The sequence below is a fragment of the Aotus nancymaae genome, unplaced genomic scaffold (assembly GCF_030222135.1).
Source record: "Aotus nancymaae isolate 86718 unplaced genomic scaffold, 86718_ANA_hifiasm-v0.15.2.pri h1tg000003l, whole genome shotgun sequence".
In the NCBI taxonomy this organism is placed as follows: domain Eukaryota; kingdom Metazoa; phylum Chordata; class Mammalia; order Primates; family Aotidae; genus Aotus; species Aotus nancymaae.
The window spans coordinates 18,789,056-18,816,430 of record NW_026988414.1 but is presented as its reverse complement, the minus strand read 5'-3'; the positions used below and the strand labels follow the sequence as shown (position 1 = coordinate 18,816,430).

The 27,375-nt window shown below is 40.1% G+C and overlaps 1 protein-coding gene across 3 annotated transcripts; it reads right to left on the bottom strand.

The window, feature by feature from the left end:
- Nucleotides 1-3,935: 3,935 nt before the first annotated feature.
- On the bottom strand, nt 3,936-25,662 carry ZFP37 (ZFP37 zinc finger protein). 3 transcript variants are annotated; one of them, XM_064378883.1, is made up of 4 exons: nt 25,456-25,662; nt 11,720-11,846; nt 11,293-11,427; nt 3,936-5,723 (listed from the first exon to the last, which is right to left on the bottom strand). In XM_064378883.1, the coding sequence occupies exons 1-4, from the start codon at nt 25,585-25,587 to the stop codon at nt 4,180-4,182; spliced, it is 1,938 nt and encodes a 645-aa protein (XP_064234953.1). In that variant the 5' UTR covers nt 25,588-25,662; the 3' UTR covers nt 3,936-4,179. The 3 variants fall into 3 exon arrangements, with proteins under 3 accessions (XP_064234953.1, XP_012317274.2, XP_012317271.2); XM_012461851.2 differs by lacking the exon at nt 25,456-25,662 and adding an exon at nt 17,379-18,412; XM_012461848.3 differs by lacking the exon at nt 25,456-25,662 and adding an exon at nt 11,927-11,982.
- Nucleotides 25,663-27,375: the final 1,713 nt, after the last annotated feature.

Genomic DNA, 27,375 nt, shown 5'->3' with positions numbered 1-27,375 from the left:
TGTCATACAGAGACTTGGGTAGTTTATGCACAGAATTTGGGTTGTCCACTCTTTTGAGTTCCTCTTTTCTGAGACTCTTCCCTCAATATCCAGTGACTGTGGTTGCCCTTAACTTTTTCCTATGGTTTTTCATGTCAAAAAGATTTTTCTATCAAATTATCTCCCTTTGTTATACTAAATTTAGCCTATCTTCGGGCAAACAGCCATAAAAAATGTGATCTAACTCTTTGCCATTTCTTTCTTCCAAGATTCAACTCTTCACATAATAGGCCTGCTTTTCTTCATTCTTCTGTGGCACTGTATCATTGTGTGTGTGTGTGTGTGTGTGTTTTGTCCACAGTTTATAATTATCTGTGGGAGGGCCAGGCCCAGTAGGAATCCACTTGGCCATATCAGAAATGTTATTATTTAAAAAAAATTGATTCATGAAAACATACAAACCATTTAGAAAAACATAAAACTTACGTTTAAACCTACGATCCTGGAAGAACCACTGTCCACATAATGATAATATGCATTATTCAATATATGTATTTGTGTATATATACAATATCTATATTTAAATTAAAATCATAATGTGCATATAGTTTTGTAACCTGTTTTTTATTTAGTAATTATTTTAGATGCTATAGGTTGGTTTGTACAACATCCATTTTTCTTTTTTTTTTTTTTTTTTGAGACAGAGTCTCACTCTGTCACCCAGGCTGGAGTACAGTGGCACTATCTCAGCTTACTGCAACCTCTGCCTCCCAGGTTCAAGCAATTATCTTGCCTCAGCGTCTGGGTAGCTGGGACTACAGGCACACACCACCACGCCTGGCTAATTTTTTGTACATATATTTTTAGTAGAGACAGGGTTTCATTGTGTTGCCCAGGCTGGTCGTTAACTCCTGAGCTCAGGCAATCTGCCCACCTCAGCCTCCCAAAGTGCTGGGATTATAGGTGTGAGCCACCACACCCTTGTCTCTTTCCTTCCTTTACTATAAAGGTTAACAAGTTAAAGATTTGGCCAGGTGTGGTGGCTCACATCTTTAATCACAGCACTTTGGGAGGCCAAGGTGGGCAGATCACTTGAGCCCGGGAGTTTGAGACCAGCCGGGAAAATGCAAAAACCCCGTCTCTTCAAAAAAATAAAATAAAATTAGCTTGGTGGTATGCACCTGTAGTCCCAGATACTTGAAGGGTAAGGTGGGAGGATCGCTTCAGCCTGGGAGGTGGAGATTGCAGTGAGCTAAGATTGAATCCCACCACTGCATACTCCTTTCTGGGTGACAAAGACCTTTTAAAAAAACAAAAAGAAAAAAAAGAAAAAAAGAAAAAGAAAGAAAGGAGAGAGAGAGAGACAGAGAGAGAGAGAGAAAGATTCAATTTCCTCAAGCCTCTTTTGAAACTAAATGTGGTCATTTCTGGTCAAAAGGTGTGAGCACATTCTGCTAGAAGGGGGACTTTGTGGGAAACTTTAATTTTCTTCAATATTAGATTACTCACTTGATACATGGAGATGCATCAGGCAAACAAACACCTTCCTGAAAGTAAAAGTAATAATATAGAATCATTTGTATCTTCTTAAATATAGTTTGAAATTTGTGGTGTTTAATGTCATATTACTCAATTTTGAGGGTATCATAATTTATTTAATCAATTAACTAGCAATGTATATCTAATTTCTCTCTGTTCTGCAATAAATAATATAGTACACCCTGAGTGTGTAACATAGAATAGATTCCTTGATGGACTGCCAAGCATCCTAAGACTTTGATGTATACTGTCAGATTTACATTTAGTAGGTTGTACAAACTTATACACCTACCAAAAGCAGCGTATGATAGATTGTTTTCTACTTCTCTCACAAACGTAATTATTTTTTAAAATCTTGATTTAAGAAAAATGTTTCCACTTTTCTCCTCTTCTTTATGTCAGAGGCGTTTAGCATCTTTCTTTTCCCACAACCTTATATTCTAAAAGATATGTCTGGAATGCTCTTCCATCATATATATATATATATATGATGTGTGCACATGCACTCACATGAACACATATTCCATTCTCAACATATTATATTAATACATTATAATTCTCTCAAATGAGGTCAGGAAGGAACTTAAATAATAAATATTTGCCAAGATGGCATTTAAGCACATATTTGTTTAGGGCCAATTATTATGCTAAACTACTGTCTAGGTGAAATATTTACTCAACAGAATTGAAATAACTAGACAAGTCCTGATTACGGCTCATATGTTAGTTCTAAGGAATAAATGATATAATGTAGTGATTGTGCTGTAAAGATAACATGCCACATTACAATATTTTACATTAATTATGTAAATGAGTATTGTATTAAAATAATGGTACAATGTTTTTGAAAAACCATTTCTGCACTTATATCTCTGCTTTTAGTGTAACAACTTAAATTTTAAAATAGCTCAGTAGTTTTGTGGGGGTTTTTTGTATGTGGGGTTTTGTTATGTTTCTTTTCTTTGAGACAGAGTCTCACTCTGCCGCCTAGGCTGGAGTGCACTGCAACCTCCACCTCCTGGGTTCAAGTGATTCTCATGCCTCAGCCTCCTGAGTAGCTGGGATTACAGATGTGCACCAGAATGCCCAGCTAATTTTTTTGTATTTTTAGTAGAGACAGGGTTTCACTGTGTTGGCTAGTCTGGCCTCAAGTGATCCACCTACCTTGGCCTTCCAAAGTGCTGGGATTACAGGCATGAGCCACCATGCCCAGCCAAAACTATTTTTAATCTAGGCTCAAGAGTTAAAAAAAAAAAAATCCAGGAGTGCAATGGCAAATAGGTCTCCTATGACAGTCCAAGTTGATGCGTATTACCTTCTGGAATGCATGCTGCATGATAATTCTGAGATCAACTCTGGGTTCACTCAGAAAGAATACAGTGATCCATTAAATAATACCCAATATTAAGTGAGAACAGGGAGGGGTGACAATTGTTACATTTGAAGTCCCTAATTGAGGTGTTTGTGTGTTAGTGCTTTGAATACGAGATAAAACGGGGTGATTATTCAGAAAATTACTTTCATTCATCTGCAATCAGTTTGTCATCAGTCTGAAAAAATGGCAAATGGAGAAACACAGTGCTGTTATAATTCATTATGTTAATGAAAGAACTGGTGTTTGACAGAAAAAGTCTTTATGAATTCAACATCAAGTTTAATACTACATACTTTAGATTCATCATCATTCATGAATAAGCATACAAAGATTTTAACTTTGTTTAACATTGTGGAGGGGCTTAGTGACAACTTTAAATAATGTTGATTTATGCATATTAAAATATTTTAATTATAAAAATAATATATGTGCATGATTTGAAAAATTCAAATATACAAGGAAGTTTTGCTCCTATCCCAAACCCCAATCCTATACTCCTGTGCCCAATGGCAACCACCATGAAGTTTATTCTATATTTTTTCAAAGTCTATTCACACACAAATACATGTATATATGCATACAAAGATACATACACATACAGAAATAAGAGAGGTTAAACAAACACACCCTTTTGTACACAAAGGGGAACACACTATATACATGGTTCAGCAACCTGCTTTTTCACACTTCATAATATATCTTGAATATCACTCCCAACCAGCACATTTGTATCCTCAGCTGCTTTATTTTCTCTCATTTTCCTGTTAACACTTTTTACATAAATAACAACCCTTTTAAAAGATTTCTGCTGATGCAGAAGCCAACACAGACACTAAGAAGGAGCTGGGTAAAAATGCCAAAGAGGCTTATACAAATGGCCACATTCATTTACATAAAGCGATAAACAGATATGCAAATTCAACTCTAGTATATGGTGCTTAAGTACAAAAGAAGAACACAGGAATTGTCAGCATATATAACTTGTTCCTCCTTTGCTTTGAATATTCAAATTATTCACAATTTTTAAAGCTTTCAATTTCTATCTGAACAAGTAGGTTATTTATAATAATTGAGTATTGTTAAAACAATAGTTTTTATAAAAGGTTTTGTATCAAGTTTAGACCCTTGTTTCCATCCAGATTCTATATGAAGACTCATTTTCACATTTTGTCATGTATAACAAGGTGTGACATTTTGCTAACAGCTTTCTAACATGCTTTAAATTCAGCATATTTCCAAGATTCAACAAAACCTTCAATTTAGTTAACAAATTTCCCACATTATCTTCATTCATGGGATTTCTTTTCTGAATGAGTTTTCACATGTTTGGTTAGGGATGCATTTTGTTTGAAAGCTTTCCCACATTCATTACATTCATAGGGTTTCTCTCCAGTGTGGGATCGCTGATGTATAACAAGTTGTGACTTTGCATTGAAGGCTTTTTCACATTCATTACATTCATAAGGTTTCTCCCCAGTATGAGTTCTCTGATGTGCAATAAGGTGAGACTTTTGGCAAAAGGTTTTCCCACATTCGTTACACTCATAGGGCTTCTCTCCAGTATGAACTCTCTGATGTTGAGTAAGGCCTTCAATTTGTTTAAATGCTTTCCCACATTGATTACATTCAAAGGGACTTTCACCTGTATGAGTTCTCATATGGTAAGTAAGAGATGAGCTATGTCCAAAGGCTTTTCCACACTCATTACATTTATAAGGTTTCTCCTTAGTATGTGTTCTTTGATGTATAATGAGGTGTGACTTCTTGCTGAAAGCTTTCCCACATTCATTACATTCAAAGGGTTTCTCACCTGAATGAATTCTCATGTGTTTAGTAAGGGATGAGCTATACTTAAAGGCTTTTCCACATTCATTGCATTTGTAAGGTATTTCACCTGTATGTGTTCTCACATGTTCGGTAAGAGATGAGTTATACCTAAAGGACTTCCCACATTCCTTACATTCATATGGCTTCTCACCTGTGTGAGATCTCACATGTTGAATAAGGTTTGAGCTGTGTCTGAAGGTTTTCCCACATTCAGCACATTCGTAAGGCTTTTCTCCAGTATGAATTCTTAGATGGTCAGTGAGTGCATGTTTATGACCATGGGCTTTGCCACACTGAATACATTCATATGGTTTTTCTCCAGTGTGAGTTCTCCGATGTACAACAAGGTGTGACTTTTGGCTAAAGGCTATCCCACATTCATTACATTCATATGGTTTTTCCCCAGTATGAATTCTCTGATGGTCAATGAGTCTTTGTTTATGGCTAAGAACCTTACCACATTGATTACATTCATAGGGTTTCACACAGGCTTGAGGTTTTTCATGCTTAGTAGATGAGCTAAGGCTGGATGATTTCTCATGTTGCTCTCCAGTTTGAATTTTATCCTGTTTAGTATGGGATGAGCTATGACAGCATAATTTCTCATGTTTTTTGTCAGTTTTGTTACACTTATCAGATGAGCTATGGTTGGATAATTTCTCATGTTTCTTTCGAGTTTGCTTTTTGCCTTTCCTTGTATCAGATAAGCTATGGTTGAATGACTTCTTGTGTTCTTTAGCTGCATCAGATTTCCTTTTTACACAGTTTCTTGAGTTATCCAGTAAATCTAAATTCTGTTTCAAAATTTTTCCATGTGACTCAAATTTAAGAAGCCTTTCCTTTGAAGGAACATGTTTTGTATGCAAATTATTTCTTTTCCCCAGTGAACCACAGTCACCAGCATTCTTCTTAGCCTGAATTTTCTTCTTGACCACAACTTCCCTGAGGAATTTGTTTTGAGATTTCTGGTTATTTTCAAGCTGGTCATCATCTTGCTGGACTTCTAAAATGGAATTCAGTGAGATATTCTTGTGAATCTTTGTACTCTTATATTTTGGAATAAAACTTATGAAGAAATGACCTGTTGTAGGGTTAAATTTTTATTCAAGCCTGGTATCCCAATGTGAATGAAACAACGAGGGCAAATGGACTTGAGGGAGAAAATGTTGTAGTAAAAAGAGGGGGGAAAAGTGACAACAGTGATTTTAAAATGGTTTTGCTGTTTAAAAATATGAGTGTGAACCTGGGATAGAAGATGAAATAAACACAAGGAGAAGTGAACAGGGAATAGATGGAGTTAAAACAGCTTATGATTGCAGTTGACACTTTTTGAGGTTTCTCATCAGTCCAAGCTGCCCAGTTCTGATAACCCCCAAGCTGGCCATAGTATATTGCTCCGGCAGCCTATGCTATATTACCCCGATTCTCCATGGGCACAGTTGGAGACAAATCTGTCTCAAACCAAGATGTCCAACAAGATTCTCTCTTCTAACAAATTTGACTTCAGTTAGTCTCCACTTGGTGCTTAAATTTAGAAATTATATAAAGCAGGTACTAGTAAAGCCATATTTTCTCTATGTAAACAGAAAGCTCATCAGGTCAAAGAATGAAACATTCCACACACAGAGAAGCAGAGACATAAGAACTGTGTCTTGAAAAGATCATTTGCAAAATTCCAATTCCCAATGGCTTCTAGTTCCTTCCTAGTCCTAGTTCTAGTCCCTGATGAGGACTGGCTGAACTATCTTTCCCTTAGCTTATAAGCGATATACCCATGTCCTTATCACAAATCCCTGTATTTACTTAAGCTATCTAAAGTACACTTTTGTTATTATATCCAAAAGAGCCAGAAAAAGAAAAGAAAAATAAAGTGAGTCCACCAAGAAGTACCAAAGAACTGACAGGTGGCTGAGAGAATAAATAGGAAAAGTTATCCCCTTTCTACAGTGAATTTTTCTTGTAGTGCTTTAGATCTTTTCCTGCTGACATCTTTTCTTTTCCACTGCTACCACTGAAATAATCCCCCAAAATGATATTCTTGTACTTTTTAGCCAGAATTTGGATTATGTACGGCCAAGCACCGTGGCTCATGCCTATAATCTGAGCACTTTGGGAGGCTGAGGTGGGTGGATCATGAGGTCAGGAATTCGAGACCAGGCTGGCCAACATAGTGAAACCTCATCTCTACTAAAAATACAAAAATTAGCCGGGCATGGTGGCACATGCCTGTGGTCCCAGCTACTTGGGAGGCTGAGGCAGAAGAATCTCTTGAACCTGGGAGGTGGAGGTTGCAGTGAGCCAAGATCACGCCACTGCACTCTAGCTTGGGTGACAGAGTGAGACTTAGTCTAAAAAAAACTCCCTATAGTTTCTCTAAATTACCTGATCCTTTCATCAAATGATAAAATTCATAGTAATTAGCAAACAAACTTTACTCAGTCTGATTTATAGTGTACATCCAAGCTTGTTTTGTTTTCCAACAGTTTGCTATGGAATATATATTTGTTCTTTTCAGGTCTAAAGCTTATTCCCAGCTCTAAGTGGTTGCTCACATTCTTTCTGCCATACATTATACACTTACACATTTTGAGATATCTTCTTAAACCCTGCTTCCCTCCTCTGAGACCATTATCCACACTAAAAGCTCTGGGCCACTATGTACTACATAATCCAAATTCTGGCTAAAAACAATTGATTAGACAGTGATAAACACTAGTTAGTGCAATAATATTCTTTTGCCTAAGAACCTGAAATTGAAATTTATAGACTTCTGTTAGCTAGCTATGGCTACTACATGTATAAAAACCTATAATTCTAAGAGCTGGGCCACCATTTAGGGATGTCGTTTTTCAGCTACATGCTATATGCATGAAAAAGCTTCAGAGTGAGAATTAAACAGTCTTAGAAGCAGATACAAAAATCCTCATGACTTCAAAAAGAGTCAGAAAGTAAACAGCCACCTTGATGGTAAAGGAACATTACATTGAGAAAGTAAAAACTGGACTCAAACCAAAAAGAGTTACAATATCTGAATGGAGAGACAGGAAATATTATTACTTTTATAAAGGACATTAAAGATACTAATTCCCATGGAGCAGATGATCAGAAAGTGTGTGTGTGTGTGTGTGTGTGTGTGTGTGTGTGTGTATACATATCAGGTAGTTTAGAGAAGTGCAGTTGCTGGCTGCTTTTTCATGTAGGAAATTTTAAGTGATGCAGAGAGTATAACAAACTTTTAGGTACTATGACAAGGCTGTGTCTTTCAACCAATGCCCAAGGATGATGGATAAGATGGAGGAAAATTTCCTTCTGGAAAGAAAGGAATCAAAATGGAAACCTTTCCCCTTGACATGTAATATTATAAGAACCTTTGCAATGATGAATAGGGCTGGCCCCAACTGATATCTGCCAGCAGAAAAAGACATAAGGTACTATAAGAAAATATCTGTTTGTGTCCTCTCTTAAAACAGTGTGGCAATTCCTCAAGGACCTAGAAATAGAAATTCCATTTGACCCAGCAATCCCATTACTGGGCATATATCCAAAGGATTATAAATCGTTCTACTATAAGGACACATGCACACGAATGTTCATAGCAGCACAGTTTACAATAGCAAAGACCTGGAACCAACCCAAATGCCCATCGATGATAGACTGGACAGGAAAAATGTGGCACATATACACCATGGAATATTATGCAGCCATTAAAAACGAGGAGTTCGCATCCTTTGTAGGGACATGGATGAACCTGGAAACCATCATTCTCAGCAAACTGACACAAGAACACAAAATCAAACACCACATGTTCTCACTCATAGGTGGGTGTTGAACAAGGAGAACACATGGACACAGTGAGGGGAGCACTATACATGGGGGTCTGTTGTGGGGGAGTGGGGGGGACAGCGGGGGGGTGGGGAGTTGGAGAGGGATAGCATGGGGAGAAATGCCAGATATGGGTGAAGGGGAGGAAGGCAGCAAATCACACTGCCACGTATGCACCTATGCAACAACCTTGCATGTTTTTCACATGTACCCCAAAACCTAAAATGCAATAAAAAAAAAAAAATTAAAAAAAAAAAAAAGAAAAAAGAAAATATCACCATGAAGGAAAGGAGGAGAATTTGAACAAATAAATTGGTATAGTAATATGGTAATACCAGAGAAGAGTTGGGTCTGGAAGAGCAATTGACTAAGGCTGGAAGGTTTTCTTGAATTTGAGACAGTAACTAAGACATAAATTCTAAGCAAAAACGTTCTAAAAAGTTCTGTAACTTAGAAACAAATATGGAGCTCACTTGGCCCAGCAAATTATTAGAGAGAATAGAACAGCCCTATTTGAAGATTCTCCTAAGTAGTATATAAGAACCTGAACCAAGAAGACAGTCATTGTAGCAATGACAAAGATGTATTAAATGACTCAGGATTGTTTTTCAGCTGTAATTCAAAGTGTCAACAAGAAAAGTAAGGCTAGTCAAAACTGCAGCCATTAATGGATGAATCAGAAACTCCATTGAGTCTCTTCATTTGTCATTTCAAAGAATGGTTCCTCTGGTCTCAGGGAATTCATACAGTCTTGGACAATTCAGGGTCAAAAGAAACTTAAATGACACAGCACATATTCTGTTATTAATAATTTGGGGACTACAGTAACATAAATAATAACTGAATATTTTAATGTTTGGTGGTAATATCTAAGATCAATTAAAGCTGGGCATGGTGGCTCACACCTGTAATCCCAAGACTGGGAAGCTAAAGAGGGAGAACTGCTTGAGACCAGGAGTTCAAGACCAGCCTGGGCAACATAGCAAGACCCTGTCTTTATGAAAAAAAGAGAAAGAATTAGGAAAAAATAGATTTAGCAAATTTACCTAAGAATTGGAAAATTTTAAGTATGAGATAATATGAACCTGATTTGTGTGATGACACTGAAAACTGAGAGAAAAAAACAGAAACTGAAGATAAAATAGTAACTCTGGGAGACAGTCCTATAATCAGAGTACACCCTGATAAAAACAGGGAGGATGAAAAGAACCTCTAATTTAGAAAGAAAGACAAAGCTTCCAATTTCTGACATCCTAAGAAGAAGCTGTTGTGTAAGTAGGTCAAATATGAGTGTAAGACAAAGGAATTGGAGATGTCCATTTGGAAGTCACCAGTGTAGAATAAATAGCTTTTATTTGCACAATGACTAATCAATCACTTTGAAGGAAATATAATTTTAAAATAGAACAGATGGTAGAAGACAAAACCTTAGGGACACCTCAGCAAAATGAGAAGGAAGAGAAGTTAGTGAGTAAATGATAAAAATGCACTTAGAGGATAAGATCTGATTCGAGTTGTACAATTCAAACTGGGTGAGCAAGAACTTCAAGCTAATCAAAACTATTAAAATATGCACTGAAAAGTAAGCAGTGGTGACTTTAAAGTCAGAAATTTAGACAGAGGCATGAATTCTGTGGAATTTGACTGCAGGGGTTAAGGAGAAAATGGAAATGATGATGTGCTACAGATCATGGGTCTAGAGAATTTCATAGTGAAAGGAGGGAAACAGAAAATAACTCAGGGCAGGAGCATCATGCCAAGAGAATTGAAAAGATAGCAGATCTAAAAATGTCCGAATACATAGGAAAAAATTTGATACCCTAGGGTCTTAGAGTATGGGTAGAGAAAAGCTGAGGATATTAGGAAACGGGAGGATGCTTTTTTTAAAAAAGCACTGATTTATATAAGGTAAGCAGGAGTAGAATCGAGAACAGCTAAGAGGGTCATTGCTCCTTCTGAAGATTCAGCAATTGAGCATAGGAATAAGGATACATGGCAATATAGAAGGGTCAGTTAGGCATCTCAGGGGCTGGTATCAAGTTTCAGAGCCCTGGTTTTCACCTTGACAGGTGGCATTATTGTTTTCTGTGGCAAGATTATACCTCCCAGCTCCTCCCAAATGCATAGCCTTTTGAATTACAGCACCTTTCCCAGTGGAAGGATTATACATTCCTACCATGTTGAACTCAGGAGTGGTCAGATGTCCTGCTCTGACCAATAAAATGTGAGCTGAAAGGGATATCTACAATTTCCAAGCAGCGACTTTAACAGTTATGTGGTTCCACTCACCCTTTTTTTCCCTCTGCCATGAGACCAGAATTTGCCAAATGGAGAATGCTCTTTCAGCATAGGTCCCCAAATAAAGATAATATGGAATAGGGCTGCAGCTTAAGCATGAAATAAATTTTTTTTATTGTAAGTAACTAAGATTTCAGGGAGTCATTCCTTCATGTAACAACACTTAGTGGAAACTGACTGATAACAAGTGGTATAACCAAACTCCCGTAGTTAACACTACTAGCTCACTATAGCAAACCTCACATAGAATCTCTCATGTGAACAAGTCCATAAAAGGAAGAGCTATTAGAATCTCTAAGGTTAGAGAATCTTTGTAGTTTGAATTATTCTTCCCCCAGGAAATCCTGATATTTTTCTACTGCTATTTTCTAGTTAGGAAAGAAAGGTCTAGGATCTTTAAGAAGAATTTCAGAATAAATTATTATTTGGAAAATGTCAAAGTTACAACTTACTTCCATTGGTTTCTTTTTGCTTGGATCTTGCTATTTTACTTGGACAACCTTGGCTCAGTCTTTTCCCCTTTCCCAAACATGGTGCTTCTCCTTTTTCCAACTTGGAGATCAGGTCTGGTTTGGGAGCTTGACACCCTGCCCATGAGAAATAGTAGAAACAGTGTTAGAACAACCAGCCCAGAAATGAAGCCCCAGCATTTGTACTTCAGGGCCTAAAGAATACATGGCTTCTGGAGTTTCACAATGTGAATGCCAGGTCAACTGAGTAGACCTTCCATTTTGGAGGCAGGGGCACAAATATCCTGCCTAGTCCCCAGAAGGGAAGAAAACCCTTTGACCTACTAAAACCAAGGCCAAACTTATCAAGGATTCCAGAAAGAAGGTATCACAGTGGACACATTTTGAATTACAAAGGAATTATTCTTACCCATTGAGGCTAGGTTGCTGTAGTTCTCTAGCATCACATCCTTATACAAGTTCCTCTGAGCAGGATCCAGTTGCTCCCATTCCTTCTGGGTAAAGGCCATAGTCACATCTTTGAATGTTACTGAACCCTGTAATAGCATATTCCTGTTCATGCTGATGTTATCCACATTTGGTGAGTGATTTGGACAAGATAATAATTTGTTCTTACCTTGACTACTCGCTGTTGATCATGATGTTATAAAGGATACCTATTCTCTACTCAATCTTTCATTTTTTTGAGAAACAAAAGCCATATTAAGAAATGTCCCTACTGAGCTGGGCACAGTGGCTCATGTCTGTAATCCCACCACTTTGGGAGGCTGAGGCAGGAGGATTGCTTGGGCTCAGGAGTTTGAGACCAGTCTGGGCAACATGGCAACACTCCATCTCTACAAAAAAAATACAAAACTTAGCTGGGCATGGTGGTACATGCCTGTAGTCCCAGCTATTCAGGAGACTGAGGCAGGAGGATCACCTGAGCCCAGGAGGTCAAGGCTGCAGGGAGCTGAGTTCACACCACTGTACTCCAGCCTAGCTGAGAGAGTGAGACCCTATCTCAACAAACAGAAATGTCCCTATTGTGAATTTCTTTATTCAGGAGGACAGAATCACATGAATATCAGAGAAAAAGACAAATAACCAAGGAAAGAAAGAGGAGAGAAAGAAAGAGGAACAGAATCAATCTTTATCTTTTCTTCTATAACGGGGGCCGCTAAAAGGGTACGGAGCAGTATTTATAGTTTAGAGTTCTGAAGTAGAAGAATTGAGACCCTTGATTTTTATAACCAGTCAAAAAAAAATCATTTATGGGCCGGGCACAGTGGCTCATGCCTGTAATCCCAGCAATTTGGGAGGCCAAGGCAGGTGGATCATGTGAGGTCAGGAGTTCAAGACCAGCCTGCCCAACATGGTCTCTACTAAAAATACAAAAATGAGCCGGGCGTGGTGACAGGTGCCTGTAATTCCAGCTACTCAGGAGGCAGAGGCAGGAGAATTGCTTAAACCCAGGAGGCGGGGGTTGCAGCGAGCTCAGATCAAGCCATTGCTCTCCAGCCTGGGCAACAGAGACTCTGTCTCAAAAAAAAAAAGTCATTCATTTATGTTTGGCAGCAAAAGTAAGATATTTTAGGCATGTAAGAATGCAGAAAGTATACTACCAATGTTCTTTAGAAATATAGGAGAAAGTTGGGGAGAAACAGAGGAAGGGGAAAAGGAAGAAAAAGAGGAAAAAAAGGCAGTAAAAGACAATGAATGATTTTTCAAAAGAAGAAAAACTAAATCAGAATAAAGATTTCAAAATTGGGAAAGACTTAATATACAAGAGAGAGCTATGAATAATACAACCAGTAAAATGTCTAGTTAAATCTAAGTAACTTGATAATATGCTTGTGCAACTGTTTAAAGTGTCCTTAAAATCAAGGGGTATGATATAAGAAAAATAAGCAGAACCCTAACTAGGGGGGTGGGAGTAGGGAATAAATTAAAGTACGTTGAAGTCTTCTTATTAGGCAGGTGAAAGGAGGATGGCACAGCTATTGGAGAATTTTGATACTAACAAATATACATTCAAACATGTTTGTCAAACATTTAAAGATAATCCCTTACCCTCACAACCAACCTTTTTGTTTTCCTTTTTTTTTTTTTTTTTTTTTGAGATAGGGTCTTGCCTGTTGCCCAGGCTGAAGTGCAATAGTGCAATCATAGCTCACTGCCACCTTGAATTCCTGGGCTTATGCAATCCTCCCACCTCAGCCTCCAAAGTGGATGGGACTACAGGCATGCACCACCCATGCCTGACTGATTTTTTTTTTTTTTTTTTTTTTTTTTGAGACGGAGTTTCGCTCTTGATACCCAGGCTGGAGCGCAATGGCGCGATCTCGGCTCACCGCAATCTCCGCCTCCTGGGTTCAGGCAATTCTCCTGCCTCAGCCTCCTGAGTAGCTGGGATTACAGGCACGCGCCACCGTGCCCAGCTAATTTTTTGTATTAGTAGAGACGGGGTTTCACCATGTTGACCAAGATGGTCTCGATCTCTTGACCTCGTGATCCACCCGCCTCGGCCTCCCAAAGTGCTGGGATTACAGGCTTGAGCCACCGCGCCCAGCCTGATTTTTAAATTTTTTGTAGAGACAGGTTCTCACTATGTTGCCCAGGCTGGGCTCAAACTCCTGGACTCAAGCAATCCTCCCACCTCAGTCTCCCAAAGTGCTGAGATTACAGATGTCAGCCACTATACCTGGCCAGACCACCAATAAATTACCTCCAAAAGTCATCAATTTAACCCCACAGACCTCCAGTCACTGATTACCAATAATCTCCCATCATTGATTGTCACTGGCCTTCCAATCACTGAGCTGATACAGCTTTGCCTAATTACTGGGCTTATAGTTCCAAAACGACTGGGTAAAGCAAACCTCCCAATCACTAGCAGCAGCAGATCTCCCCAATCACTTGCCCCCACAGACACTCCAATCACATATTCCCACACGTTCCTCAACCAATGAAACCCATAGGACACATGGCAACCTATCTCCCATTACCCTAAATCCCTCATCCTATCAATCGCCAATCACTGACACCAACAGAATTCTCAAGCAGTGGCCTTTAAAGAAACTCTCATTACTGCCAGAAAATTCCACTCCTCCCTCAAACTCTTCAGCCATTCCCTTCATTTGCATGCTGTACCTGAAATCTACCTGTCTCCTGAGGATCCTGCTTCCTTACAGGAGCTTCAGAGGAGTGGAGGCTGTCTTTCCTGCACCCCCTCTCCTCATCATGACCCATGTACCTCAGGGTCTAAAGATGAGGTAAATGATTACTTTCAACCATTTCTCATTCTTCATTCAAAATTCATAGCTTATTTATAGTATCACCAGATTTTCATCCACTAACTCTCCTGGGTCTAGTGATTTGCTAGGAGGACTCCTATGACTCAGTATATAATTGTACTCCTAACTATTATTTATTGTAGTAAAAGTATACAAAGCAAAGTCAGTTAATCAACATGGGATGAAGTCCAGAGGACATCAGGCACCAGCATCCATGAGTCCTCTCCCGGTGAAGTCACAGAACATGCTTAACTCCTCTGGAAGTGAGTTATAATAACATATATGATATGTTGTCTACTAGGGAAGCTCACTGGAGACCAGTACTGCTCAAGGGTTTCACTGGGGATTGATCATGTAGACACTCTCTACCTGCATGTACAAAAATTCCAGACTCCCAAAAGAAAGCAGGTGTTCAGCATAAACCACATTGTTTATATTCTTTAAGCACTGGGAACTACTCTTAACCAGTTCTGGGAATGGTGGGCTCCTTCCTGAAATCTAATTTCCCACATGCCAGCAAAAAGCAAACCTTGCAAGCAGGACTGTCTAAGGATAGCAGTTTTTGACCTCTATGTTAACTCTGTTCTGCAGTCATCTCACCCCCTTCACTGAAAACTTTAGCACCAGCTAAATTCCTGCCATCATTCTGCACCATCTCTGTATCAATGTGAAAGAGCCATTCAACACCCTTGCCTCTTTTCTTTCATGAGGCCAACAGTCTTTACTCCCACTCAAATTTGGCCACCTATTCATCACTCATCTGCACTACACCTTGCCATCACTATACCACCTCTAAAAATCTCTAAGACTTTCCACTCTCTGTCACTTTCTCTAGTATTTTCACTCCAATAATTCTCCAAACTCATTGAGCCCTCTGAACCTAACCACTTTTTCACCATCTTCCACCTTTACCTAGCCTTTCTTTCTTGTTTAGATTCCTTGTTCTAGCACTATACACATTCAATTGAAGACTATGAAGCTTTAACTTCCTTGCTGCTCTTCTCCTCCACTGTACTCACCAATCAAAGCCTCAACCTTGGTTAATCCAACTCTCTTCTTAATATCTGCCTGCAACCTTGCAACTGAACATTGCAAGAGAAAAATCAAACTTTGCTGAGTGGACTGACTTCAAATTTATAACACATATGCCAAATGGGCATCTAATACTGTCAGCAGTCCTACTACCTAACCCTAGAAAATACACTTTACCTTTTCCTAGACGATTATTTTGAACCTTTTCCTTTTTAACTCTGAAATGTCCAACATCTACTCCTTCCCATTCTCAGCTGATGAATTTGCCTTATGCTTTCAAGAGAAAATAAATGCAAATGGACAAGAATTACCTTGCCTTGTTACCACTAATTCCACCAATCTGTTTCCAAATTCATATATAATATACCTTCTCTTCTGTTAAAATGGAAAGTCTTTCTTCCTTCTCTCAACTAAGGTCAGTTTCTCCATTTATACTCTCAATCCCATCCCCAATTGCCTTCCCAAAGACTTCACTCCTGCAAGTACCTCTTTCTCTTTCGTTATATCTTTTTCTCCCTTTTATCTGGATAATTCCCACTGACACACAGAGTTGCCTTAATATCATTCATCTGAAGAACACCTTCTCTTGATTTCATATCCTATACAATGTCTATTTCCCTTCTCCCTTTACCAGCAAAACTCCTTGTAACTGTTGCCCATACTTGCTGTTTCTACTTCATTACCTCACATTCTTTCAACTCACTCTAACAGGATATTATCCCCTTAACTCCACTAAAGGAGCTCTAATCAATCAAAATAACCATTAAGCTACATATTGACAAAATCAAATGATCTCTAGTCATGCTTTGGGACTCACAAGACTATATGACAATTGATTACTCCTATTGTCTTGAAAGGCTTTCTTCTCTATGCTACTTTGACACCCACTTGCACACTTTTCCTCTTACTTCAATGGGCACCCCTCATTCTCCTTGTTATTTTTGTCCTCTATTAGACTTTTAAATGCCAGAGTGACCCAGGCCTCTCTCCCTGGCCCTCCTCTCTTCCCTATCTGTCTTCTCTTCCTAGGTGACCCCAGTCAATCTTAAGGCTTTAAATACCATCTTTGTTGTGATACATTTCAAATATGGTTCCCTAACTCACACCTTTCCTAAGTTCCAGATTCATATATATAATGGCTACCCAATATCTCTAGGTAGATGTGTAATGAGCATTTTGACATGGCTAAAATAGAGCCACTGACATCCACCCCAGATCCCATTTCCATCCACCAAATCTGGTCTTTTCCACCATAACCCTTTCCATTCAGAAAATGGAATCATCATCCATCCACTTCCTCAGGCTAAAAGTCTAGATGTAAATCTCAATTCTTCTCTTCCCTCATACTCCATTTCAATACAATAGTAAGTCCTAATGACTTATCTCCAGATGTATTCTGAATTTGATTTCAGTTTACTGCTATAACTCTATTCTAAATCACCATAATCTTTTGTCTTTGACTATTGCAAAAAGTTGTTAAGTAACCTCCCTGTATCTACTTATTCTTGCCCCTCTGAAGTCCACGAGGTAGCCATGGTGATCTTTTCAAGGTATCAATCAGATCAGATCAATCCCCTGCTTAAACTCAGTGGCTTCTCACTGTATCTAGAATAAAATCCAAATCCTTATACTAGCCAGTAAAATCCTATATTATCTGATACCTTCCACCACTATGACTTCACATCTTTCTGTTTTCCCTCTTACTGTGCTCCAACAGCACTAATTCCTTCTCTTTTTTAAGCACATCAAGTTCACTCCTACCTCAGATCCTTTGCAGTTGATCTTTTTTCTTCCTGGAACACTCTTTCTTCAGATCTCTGCATGGCTGCCTCCTTGTGATGACTGATGCCTCAACCCAACTGTCATTTCCTAAGGAAAGCTTTCCATGTCTAACCTGGCTAAAGTCATGCACTCCTACCCTCAACCACTCTTTGCCACATCATCCTCTTTTACTTCCTTCATAGCACTTATTAGTGTCTGGAATGATTTTATTTATTTATGTGTTATTGTATCTTTCATATTTCTAGAATGTAAAGTCACTAAGGGAGAAATTCTGGCTCAGTTTCCTGGTGTCTCTCCAGCATTTAAAACATTCCCTGGTTCTGAGGACAAAGCAGGGACTTTAAAACAACAACAAACAAAACCAAATACACTCCGTGGCATAAAATTGATGCTCACCTTACAGTCTGTCTGTTTCTATAAGTTTTCAATCACTGACGCCCAAATGCTCCCCAGTCACTAACTTTCAGAAACTTCTCCCAATTATGGAACTCTACAAGTTCCCAACTATCACTATCCACAGAACAATAATTAACCTCCACAGACCTCCAATCACTGACCGCTAAAGAACCCTCAATCAGATTGTTGGCAAGATGGCTGAATAGGAACAGCTCTGGTGCACAGCTCCCAGAGAGACTGACGCAGAAGGTGGGTGATTTCCTCATTTTCAACTGAGGTATCTGGTTCATTGCACTGGGACTGATTAGACAGTGGGTATAGCCCGAGGAGTGTGAACGGAAGCAGGGTGGGGTGTTGCCTCATCTGGTAAGTGCAAGAGACCGTGGAACTCCCTCTCCTAGCCAAGGGAAGCCATTAGGGACTGTCCCTTGCACTCTGGCCCAGGTACTGCACTTTTCCCACTGTCTTCACAACCCACAGACCAGGATATTTCTTCCAGTGCCTGCAACACCAGGGCCCTGGGTTTCCAGCACAAAACTGGGCAGCCATTTAGGAAGACACTGAGCTAGCCACAGCAGTTTTTTTCTTTCATACCCCAGTGGCGCCTGGAATACCAGTGAGACAGAACCCTTCACTCCCCTAGAAAGGGGGCTGAAGCCAGGGAGCCAAGTGATCTGGCTTGGTGGGTCCCAGTCTCATGAACACCAGCAAGCTAAGGTTCACTGGCTTGAAATCCTGGCAGCCAGCACACCAGTCTGAGCTCTACCTGGGATGTTTGAGCTCGGTGGGGGAGGGGCATCTACCATTGCTGAGGCTCCAGTAGGTGGTTTTAACATCACTGTGTAAACAAAGTCACTGGGAAGTTCAAACGGGGGGGTGGGGAGGGTGGCCCATGGCAGTTCAGCAAGGCCTCTGCAGGCTGACTGTGTCACTAGACTCCCTCCTCGCTGGGCAGGGCATCTCTGGAAAAAGACAGTAGCCTGTCAGGGACTTATAAATAAAGCCCCCACCTTCATGGGACAGAGCACCTGGGAAAAGGGGCAGTTGTGGGTACAGCTTCAGCAGACTTAAATGTCCCTTCCTGGCAGCTCTGAAGAGAGCAGTGTCTCCCAGCACAGCATTTGTGCTACGATAAGGGACAGACTGCCCCCTCAAGTGGTTCCCTCACCTCCATGTAGCCTGAGACACCTCCCAGTAGGGGCCAACAGACGCCTCATATAGGAGACCTCTGGCTGGCATCTGGTGGGTACCCTTCTGGGACGAAGCTACCAGAGAAAGGAACAGGCAGCAATCTTTGCTGTTCTGCAGTCCCTGCTGGTGATTCCCAGGCAAGCAGGGTCTGGAGTGGACCTCCAGCAAACTCCAGCAGACTTGCAGCAGATGGGCCTGTTAGAAGGAAAACTAACAAACAGAAATAAAGGGTTTCAACATCAACAGAAAGGACGTCCACTCAGAGACCCCATCCAAAGGTCACTGATTTCAAAGGCCAAAGGTAGATAAATCCACAAAAATGGGAAGAAACCAGTGCAAAAAGGCTGAAAATTCCAAAAACCAGAACACCTCTTCTCCTCCAAGGGATCACAACTCCTCGCCAGCAAGGGAACAAAACTGGATGGAGAATGAGTTTGACAATTGACAGAAGCAGGCTTCAGAAGGTGGATAATAACAAATTTCTCCAAGCTAAAGGAGGATGTTCTAACCCAATACAAGAAAGCTAAGAATCTTGTAAAAAAGTTTAGATGAAATGCTAACTAGAATAACCAGTTTAGAGAAGAACATAAACGACCTGATGGAGCTGAAAAACACAGCATGAGAACTTCATGAAGCATACACAAGTTTCAATAACTGAATCAATCAAGTGGAAGAAACGATATCAGAGACTGAAGATCAACTCAATGAAACAAAGCGAGAAGACAAGATTAGAGAAAAAAGAGTGAAGATAAATGAACAAAGCCTCCAAGAAATATGGGATTACATGAAAAGACCAAATCTACGTTTGGTTGGTGTACCTGAAAGTGACAGGGACAATGAAACAAAGGTGAAAAACACTCTTTGGGATATTATCCAGGAGAACTTCCCCAACCTAGCAAGACAGGCCAACATTCAAATTCAGGAAATACAGAGAAGACCACAAAGATACTCCTCAAGAAGAGCAACCTCAAGACACATAATCATCAGATTCACCAGGGTTGAAATGAAGAAAAAAAACGCTAAGAGTAGCCAGAGAGAAAGGTCAGGTTACCCACAAAGGGAAGTCCATGGGACTCAAAGTGGATCCCTTGGCAGAAACCCTACAAGCCAGAAGAGAGTGGGGGCCAATTTTCTTTCTTTCTTCTTTCTTCCTTCCTTCCTTCCTTCCCTCCCTCCCTCCTTTCTTTCTTTCTTTCTTTTTTTTTGAGATAGAGTCTTGCTTTGTCACCAGGCACCAGGCTGGAGTAGAGTGGTGCAATCTCAGCTCACTGCAACCTCCACCTCCTGGATTCAAGCAATTCTCCTGCCTCAGCCTCCCGAGTAGCTGGGACTACAGGCATGCACCACCATGTGGGGCCAATTTTCAACATTCTTAAAGAAAAAGTTTTCAACCCAGAATTTCATATCCAGCCAAACTAAGCTTCATAAGCGAAGGAGAAATAAAATCCTTTACAGACAAGCAACTGCTGAGAGATTTTTGTCACCAACAGACCTTCCTTACAAGAGCTCCTGAAGGAAGCACTAAACATGGAAAGGAACAACTGGTACCAGCCACTGCAAAAACATACTAAATTGTTGAGACCATGAACACTATGAAGAAAAGGCATCAATTAATGGGCAAAACAACTAGCATCATAATGGCAGGATCAAATTCACACATAACAATATTAACCTTAAATGTAAATGGGGGCTAAATGCTCCAATTAGAAGACACAGGCTGGCAAATTGGATAAAGACTCAAGACCCGTCAGTGTGCTGTACTCAGGAGACCCATCTCATGTGCAAAGACACACATATGCTCAAAATAAAGGCATGGAAGAATATTTACCAAGCAAATGTAAAGCAAAAAAAAGCAGGGGTTACAATCCTAGTCTCTGATAAAACAGACTTTAAACCAACAAGAATCAAAAGAGACAAAGAAGGGTATTACATAATGGTAAAGAGATGAATGCAACAAGAAGAGCTAACTATCCTAAATATATATGCACCCAATACAGGGGCACCTGGATTCATAAAGCAAGTTCTTAGAGACCTACAAAGAGACTTAGATGTCCACACAATAATAGTGGGAGACTTTAACACCCCACTGTCAATTTTAGGCAGATCAATGAGACAGAAAATTAACAACGATATCCAGGATTTGAACTCAGATCTGGACCAAGCGGACCTAATAGACATCTACAGAACTTTCTACCCCAAATCAACAGAATATACATTTTCTCAGCACCACACTGCACTTATTCTAAAATTGACTGCATAATTGGAAGTAAAACGCACCTCAGCAAATGCAAAAGAACGGAAATCATGACAAATAGTCAATCAAATCAGAACTCAGGATTAAGAAACTCACTCCAAACCACACAACTACATGGAAACTGAACAACCTGCTCCTGAATGACTACTAGATAAATAATGAAATAAAGGCAGAAATCAAGATGTTCTTTGAAACCAACGGAATGAAGACAAAACATACCAGAATCTCTAGGACACATTTTAAGCAGCGTGAAGAGGGAAATTTATAGCACTAAATAAATTTATAGCACTAAATCTCCACAAGAGAAAGGAGGAAAGATCTAAAATTAACACCCTAATGTCACAATTAAAAGAACTGGAGGAGTAAGAACAAACAAACTCAAAAGCTAGCAGAAGACAAGAAATAATGAAGATGAGAGCAGAACTAAAGGAGATAGAGACACGAAAAACCTTTCAAAAAATCAATGAATCCAGGAGTCGGTTTTTTGAAAAGACCAACAAAATAGACCACTAGCCAGACTAATCAAGAAGAAAAAAGAATCAAATAGATGCAATTAAAAAACAGTAAGGGGGATATCACCACTGATCCCACAGAAATACAAACTACCATCAGAGAATACTACAAACAAACTATGCAAATAAACTAGAAAATAAACTAGAAAAATAAACTAGAAAATGCAAATAAACTAGAAAATCTAGAAGACATGGATAAATTCCTGGACACTTAGACCCTCCCAAGACTAAACCAGGAAGAAGTTCGAATCCCTGAATAGACCAATAACAAGGTCTGAAATTGAGGCAGTAATTAATAGTCTACCAACCAAAAAACTCCAGGACCAGATGGGTTCACAGCCAAATTCTACCAGAGGTACAAAGAGGAGCTGCTACCATCCCTTCTGAAACTATTCCAAACAATGGAAAAAGAGGGAATCCTCCCATCATCCTGATACCAAATCTAGCAGAGACACAACTAAAAAAGAAAATGTCAGGCCAATATCCCTGATGAACATCGATGCAAAAATCCTCAATAAAATACTGGCAAACCAAATCCAACAGCACATCAAAAAGCTTATCCATCACAATCAAGTCGGCTTCATCCCTGGGATACAAGGCTGGTTCAACATATAAAAATTGATATACGTGATCCATTACATAAACAGAACCAAAGATAAAAACCATGTGATTATCTCAATAGAGGCAGAGAAGGCCTTTGACAAAATTCAACAGCCCTTTATGCTAAAAATTATCAATAAACTAGGTATTGATGGAACATATCTCAAAATAATAAGAGCTATTTATGACAAACCCACAGCCAATATCATATCGAATGGGCAAAACTAGAAGCATTCCCTTTGAAAACTGGCACAAGACAAGGATGCCCTCTCTCACTACTCCTATTCAACATAGTATTGGAAGGTACTGGCCAGGGTAATTAGGCAAGGAAAATAGATAAAGTGTATTCAATTAGGAAAAGAGGAAGTTAAATTGTCTCTATTTGCAAATGACATGATTTTATATTTAGAAGCCCCCATTGTCTCAGCCCAAAGTCTCCTTAAGCTGATAAGCAACTTCAGCAAAGTCTCAGGATACAAAATCAATGTGCAAAAATCATAAGCATTTCTATACACCAATAACAGATAAACAGCCAAATCATGAGTGAACTCCCATTCATAATTGATACAAAGAGAATAAAATACCCAGAAAAACAACTAACAAGGGATGTGAAGGACATCTTCAAGGAGAACTACAAACCACTGCTCAAGGAAATAAGAGAGGACACAAACAAATGGGAAAACATTCCATGCTCATGGTTAGGAAGAATCAATATCATGAAAATGGTCATACTGCCCAAAGTAATTTATAGATTCAATGCTATACTTATCAAGACACCATTGACTTTTTTCACAAAATTGGAAAAAAACACCTTAAATTTCATATGGAACCAAAAAAGAGCCTGCACAGCCAAGACAATCCTAAGAAAAAAAAAAAAAGATGGAGGCATCAGGCTACCTGTCTTCAAATTATACTACAAGGCTACAGTAATCAAAACAGCATGGTACTAGTACAAAAACAGAGATGTAGACCAATGGAACGGAACAGAGCCCTCAGAAATAACACCACACATCTGCAACCATCTGGTCTTCAACAAACCTGACAAAAACAAGTAATGGGGAAAGGATTCCCTATTTAATAAATGGTGTTGGAAAAACTGGCTAGCCATATGCAGAAAGTGAAAACTGGATCCCTTCCTTACACCTTATACAAAAATTAACTCCAGATGGATTAAAGATTTAAACATAAGACCTAACACTATAAAACCCTAGAAGAAAACCTAGGCAATACCATTCAGGACATAGGCATGGGCAAGGACTTCATGACTAAAACACCAAAAGCAATGGCAACAAAAGCCAAAATAGAGAAATGGGATCTAATTAAACTAAAGAGCTTCTGCACAGCAAAAGAAACTATCATTAGAGTTAACAGGTAACCTTCAGAATGGGAGAAAATTTTTGCAATCTACCCATCTGACAGAGGGCTAATATCCAGAATCTACAAAGAACTTAAACAAATTTACAAGAAAAAAACAAACCCATCAAAAAGTTGGCAAAGGATATGAACAGACACTTCTCAAAAGGAGACTTTTATGCAGCCAACAAACATATGAAAAACAGCTCATTGTCACCGGTCATTAGAGAAATGCAAATCAAAACCACAATGATATACCATCTCATGCCAGTTAGAAGGGCAATCATTAAAAAATCAGAAGACAACAGATGCTGGAGAGGATGTGGAGAAATAAGAACACTTTTCACTGTTGGTGTGAATGTAAATTAGTTCAAGCATTGTGGAAGACAGTGTGGCAATTCCTCAAGGAACTAGAAGTAGAAATACCATTTGACCCACTAATCCCATTACTGGGTATATACCCAAAGGATTATAAATTATTCTGCTGTAAAGACACATGCATATTTATGTTTATTTTGGTACTGTTCACAATAGCAAAGACTTGGAACCAACCCAAATGCCTATCAATGATAGACTGGATAAAGAAAATGCGGCACATATATACCATGGAATACTATGCAGCCATAAAAAAAAGGATGAGTTCATGTCCTTTGCAGGGACATGGATAAAGCTGGAAGCCATCATTCTCAGCAAACTAACACAAGAACAGAAAACCAAACACTGCATGTTCTCACTCATAACAGAGTTTAACAATGAGAACACATGGACACAGGGAAGGGAACATCACACACCAGGACCTGTTGCGGGGTGGGGGGCTAAGGGAGGGATAGCATTAGGAGAAATACCTAATGTAAATGACAGGGTGATGGATGCAGCAAACCACCATGGCATGTGTCTAACTATGTAACAAACCTGCATGATCTGCACATCCAGAACTTAAAGTATAAAGAAAAAGAACCCTCAATCATTAAACCCAGCAATTCCCTCAAACTCCTGACCCCCTTAGGTTTCTAGTCACAGAATCATAGAGGATCTTCAATCATTACTTCCTACTAATCACCTTATTACTCAAAGCACAGTTATTACTGCTAGAGACCACCTAATCATTGACCTGCATACATCCCCAATTACCTTTTCTCCCCAGATGACATACAAATCACCTACCATCCCCAGAGACACCTCAACATTCACTTCCCAAACTCCAACAGTCATATTCCCCCCTTCACTGATCCCCAGATTCCTCCATTACCCACTGACTCTCAAAGATACTGGTAATCGAACTTCTACAAACATCACTGTCACTGACTCCCAAGTCCCAATCTCTGATGTTCCCAGATGCTCCCAATCACTGAATTTCTCAAATCCCAACGCTGACCCTCTTTAATTATCCGAATCACCACAGCCACCCATAATAGCTGGCTCCCACAAACATCCCAAACCGCCAACCCCCACGGTCCTTCCCTATCTCTGACACACCACAAAGCCCCCACTTCTGATCCCCTTCCAAACCCTGACTTTCAGTGACTGCCACAGATGCCTCCTCATCGTCGTCTCTGCAGATCCCTCGAAACATTGCTATCCTAAAACCAAATCACTAACCCCACAGATAACTCAGAAACTAGACCCTCTAGCATCGATTGCACCAATTTCCAAATCACCTATCGTCACAGACGACCATAAACCTCCAATTACTGCCCCTCAATTAGACCATCTTGACCGCCAAACCGCCCTCCCTCATCACAGCCCTCACCGCGGCGCTGGCCTCGGGCTCGGACACAGCCATCTCTAGTGGTCGCCTGGTCTCTTTGGTCGTTCCCGTACTTATCCTACGGTCCACAGTCTGTGGCTTTGTCAGAATCTGGTCGCCGCTGGAGACCGACATAGCAGCTACTCGGAGCGCCGCCTCAGCGGGTCCGGCAGCTGCGATGGCGGCGTCCTTCGTAATAGCCCACGGGCGCGTCCATCTTCACAAAGGCCCAGCCGTACAGCGGAAGTGCGGGGGCTTCTGGGACAACCGGATCGAGAGACCAACACGCATGCGGACGCGAGAGGGCGTTACTTGGTGGGTGCAGGAGTGATGCGATCAGAGGGAGCCGGAACGCACTGCAGGAGAAAGATGGGCCTGACAACCCCTTGCTGGGGTCCGAAGGTCGCTTCGCCTCTGGAAGATTGTTTACAGAATTTGGAATTGCTTCTCCGAATACATGTCAGTGCAGCCAGCGGCTAGAAGTCCGGGAATCACAATGCTTAGTGCGGACTTCAGAAAGCTGGTATGCTAGAAATTGGAGGTAGAACGGAGAAAAGCCTGATCGAGCAGATAACATTGTTTTATAGGAAGAAGACGTTAATCTTTGAGATATACGATAAATCTTTTCCTATACAGTTTAAGAACTATGAGGAAAAAAATGAAACAGCAAGTTAAGAGAACACACCACTCCTCCGTGAGAGCCGGCGTTTGGTGGAGATATTTCAGCAGAATAATCAAAGCATTTGGAGCAGAAATAATTCCACAATGCGCTATTTCACGCATTAATTGCATTCATGGAATATGAGCAGGTTAGGTGCTGTGCTATGCGAGGTACTGGCAAAAGAGTGGAGAGAGGTAGGGATGATGTAAGTCAGTCCAGAGTCCAAAGGCCAGAAAACCAGGGGGCTCCCATGTTAAGGGGCAGAAGATGAATGTCCCAGCTCAAGAAAAAGGAGAAGGTGGGAGGGAAGTGGGGATGGTTAACGGGTCCTTTGATAGCACTACAGGTGAATATAGTCAATAATAATTTAGTTGTACATTTAAAAATAAAAGTTGCCGGGCGTGGTGGCTCACGCCTGTAATGCCAGCACTTTGGAGGGCTGAGGCGGGCAGATCACGAGGTTAAGGGATCGGACCATCCTGGCCAACATGGTGAAATCCTGTGTCTACTAAAAATACAAATATTAGCTGGGCGTGGTGGCGCGCGCCTGTAGTCCCAGCTACTCGGAAAGCTGAGGCAGGAGAATCGCTTGAACCCGAGAGGTGGAGGTTGCAGTGAGCCAAGATGGCGCCACTGCACTCCAGCCTGGCGACCGAGTGAGACTATGTCTTAGGAAAAAACAAACAAAATATAATTGGATTGTAGCACACACAAAAAAATGCTTGAGGGATGGATACACTTTGCATACCTGTATCAAACTATTTCATGTACCCCATAAATATATATACTTACTATGTACCCACAAAAGTTAAACATTAAAAAAAAAGAAAAGAGAATTCATCCTTCCTCTGCCTTTTTGTCCTATTAGACCCCCAGTGGATTAAATGATGGCTACCCACGTGGGGTAGGTGGCTTCTTTACTCAGTTTGCTAACTCAAATGCTATCTTTTCCCAGAAAGACATTTACCCATAAATAATGTTTTACCAGTTTTCTGGGCAGCCTTTAGCTCAGTCAAGTTGACACATAAAGTTAACCATCACACCAGCCATGCCATACACAGACTTCCAGTTTACAGAAACTGTGAGATAATAGGTTTGTGATGCTTTAATCCACTAAAGCTGGTGATAATTTGTTATCTAGCAATAGTAAACTAAGGACTCAGAGAAGATTGAAAAATAATTGATGGGTCGAATAATAAACACAAGGCAGGGGGCTGTGTCCTAAGTAGGTGAACCTTAGGACACAGCCCCCTGCTCTGTTT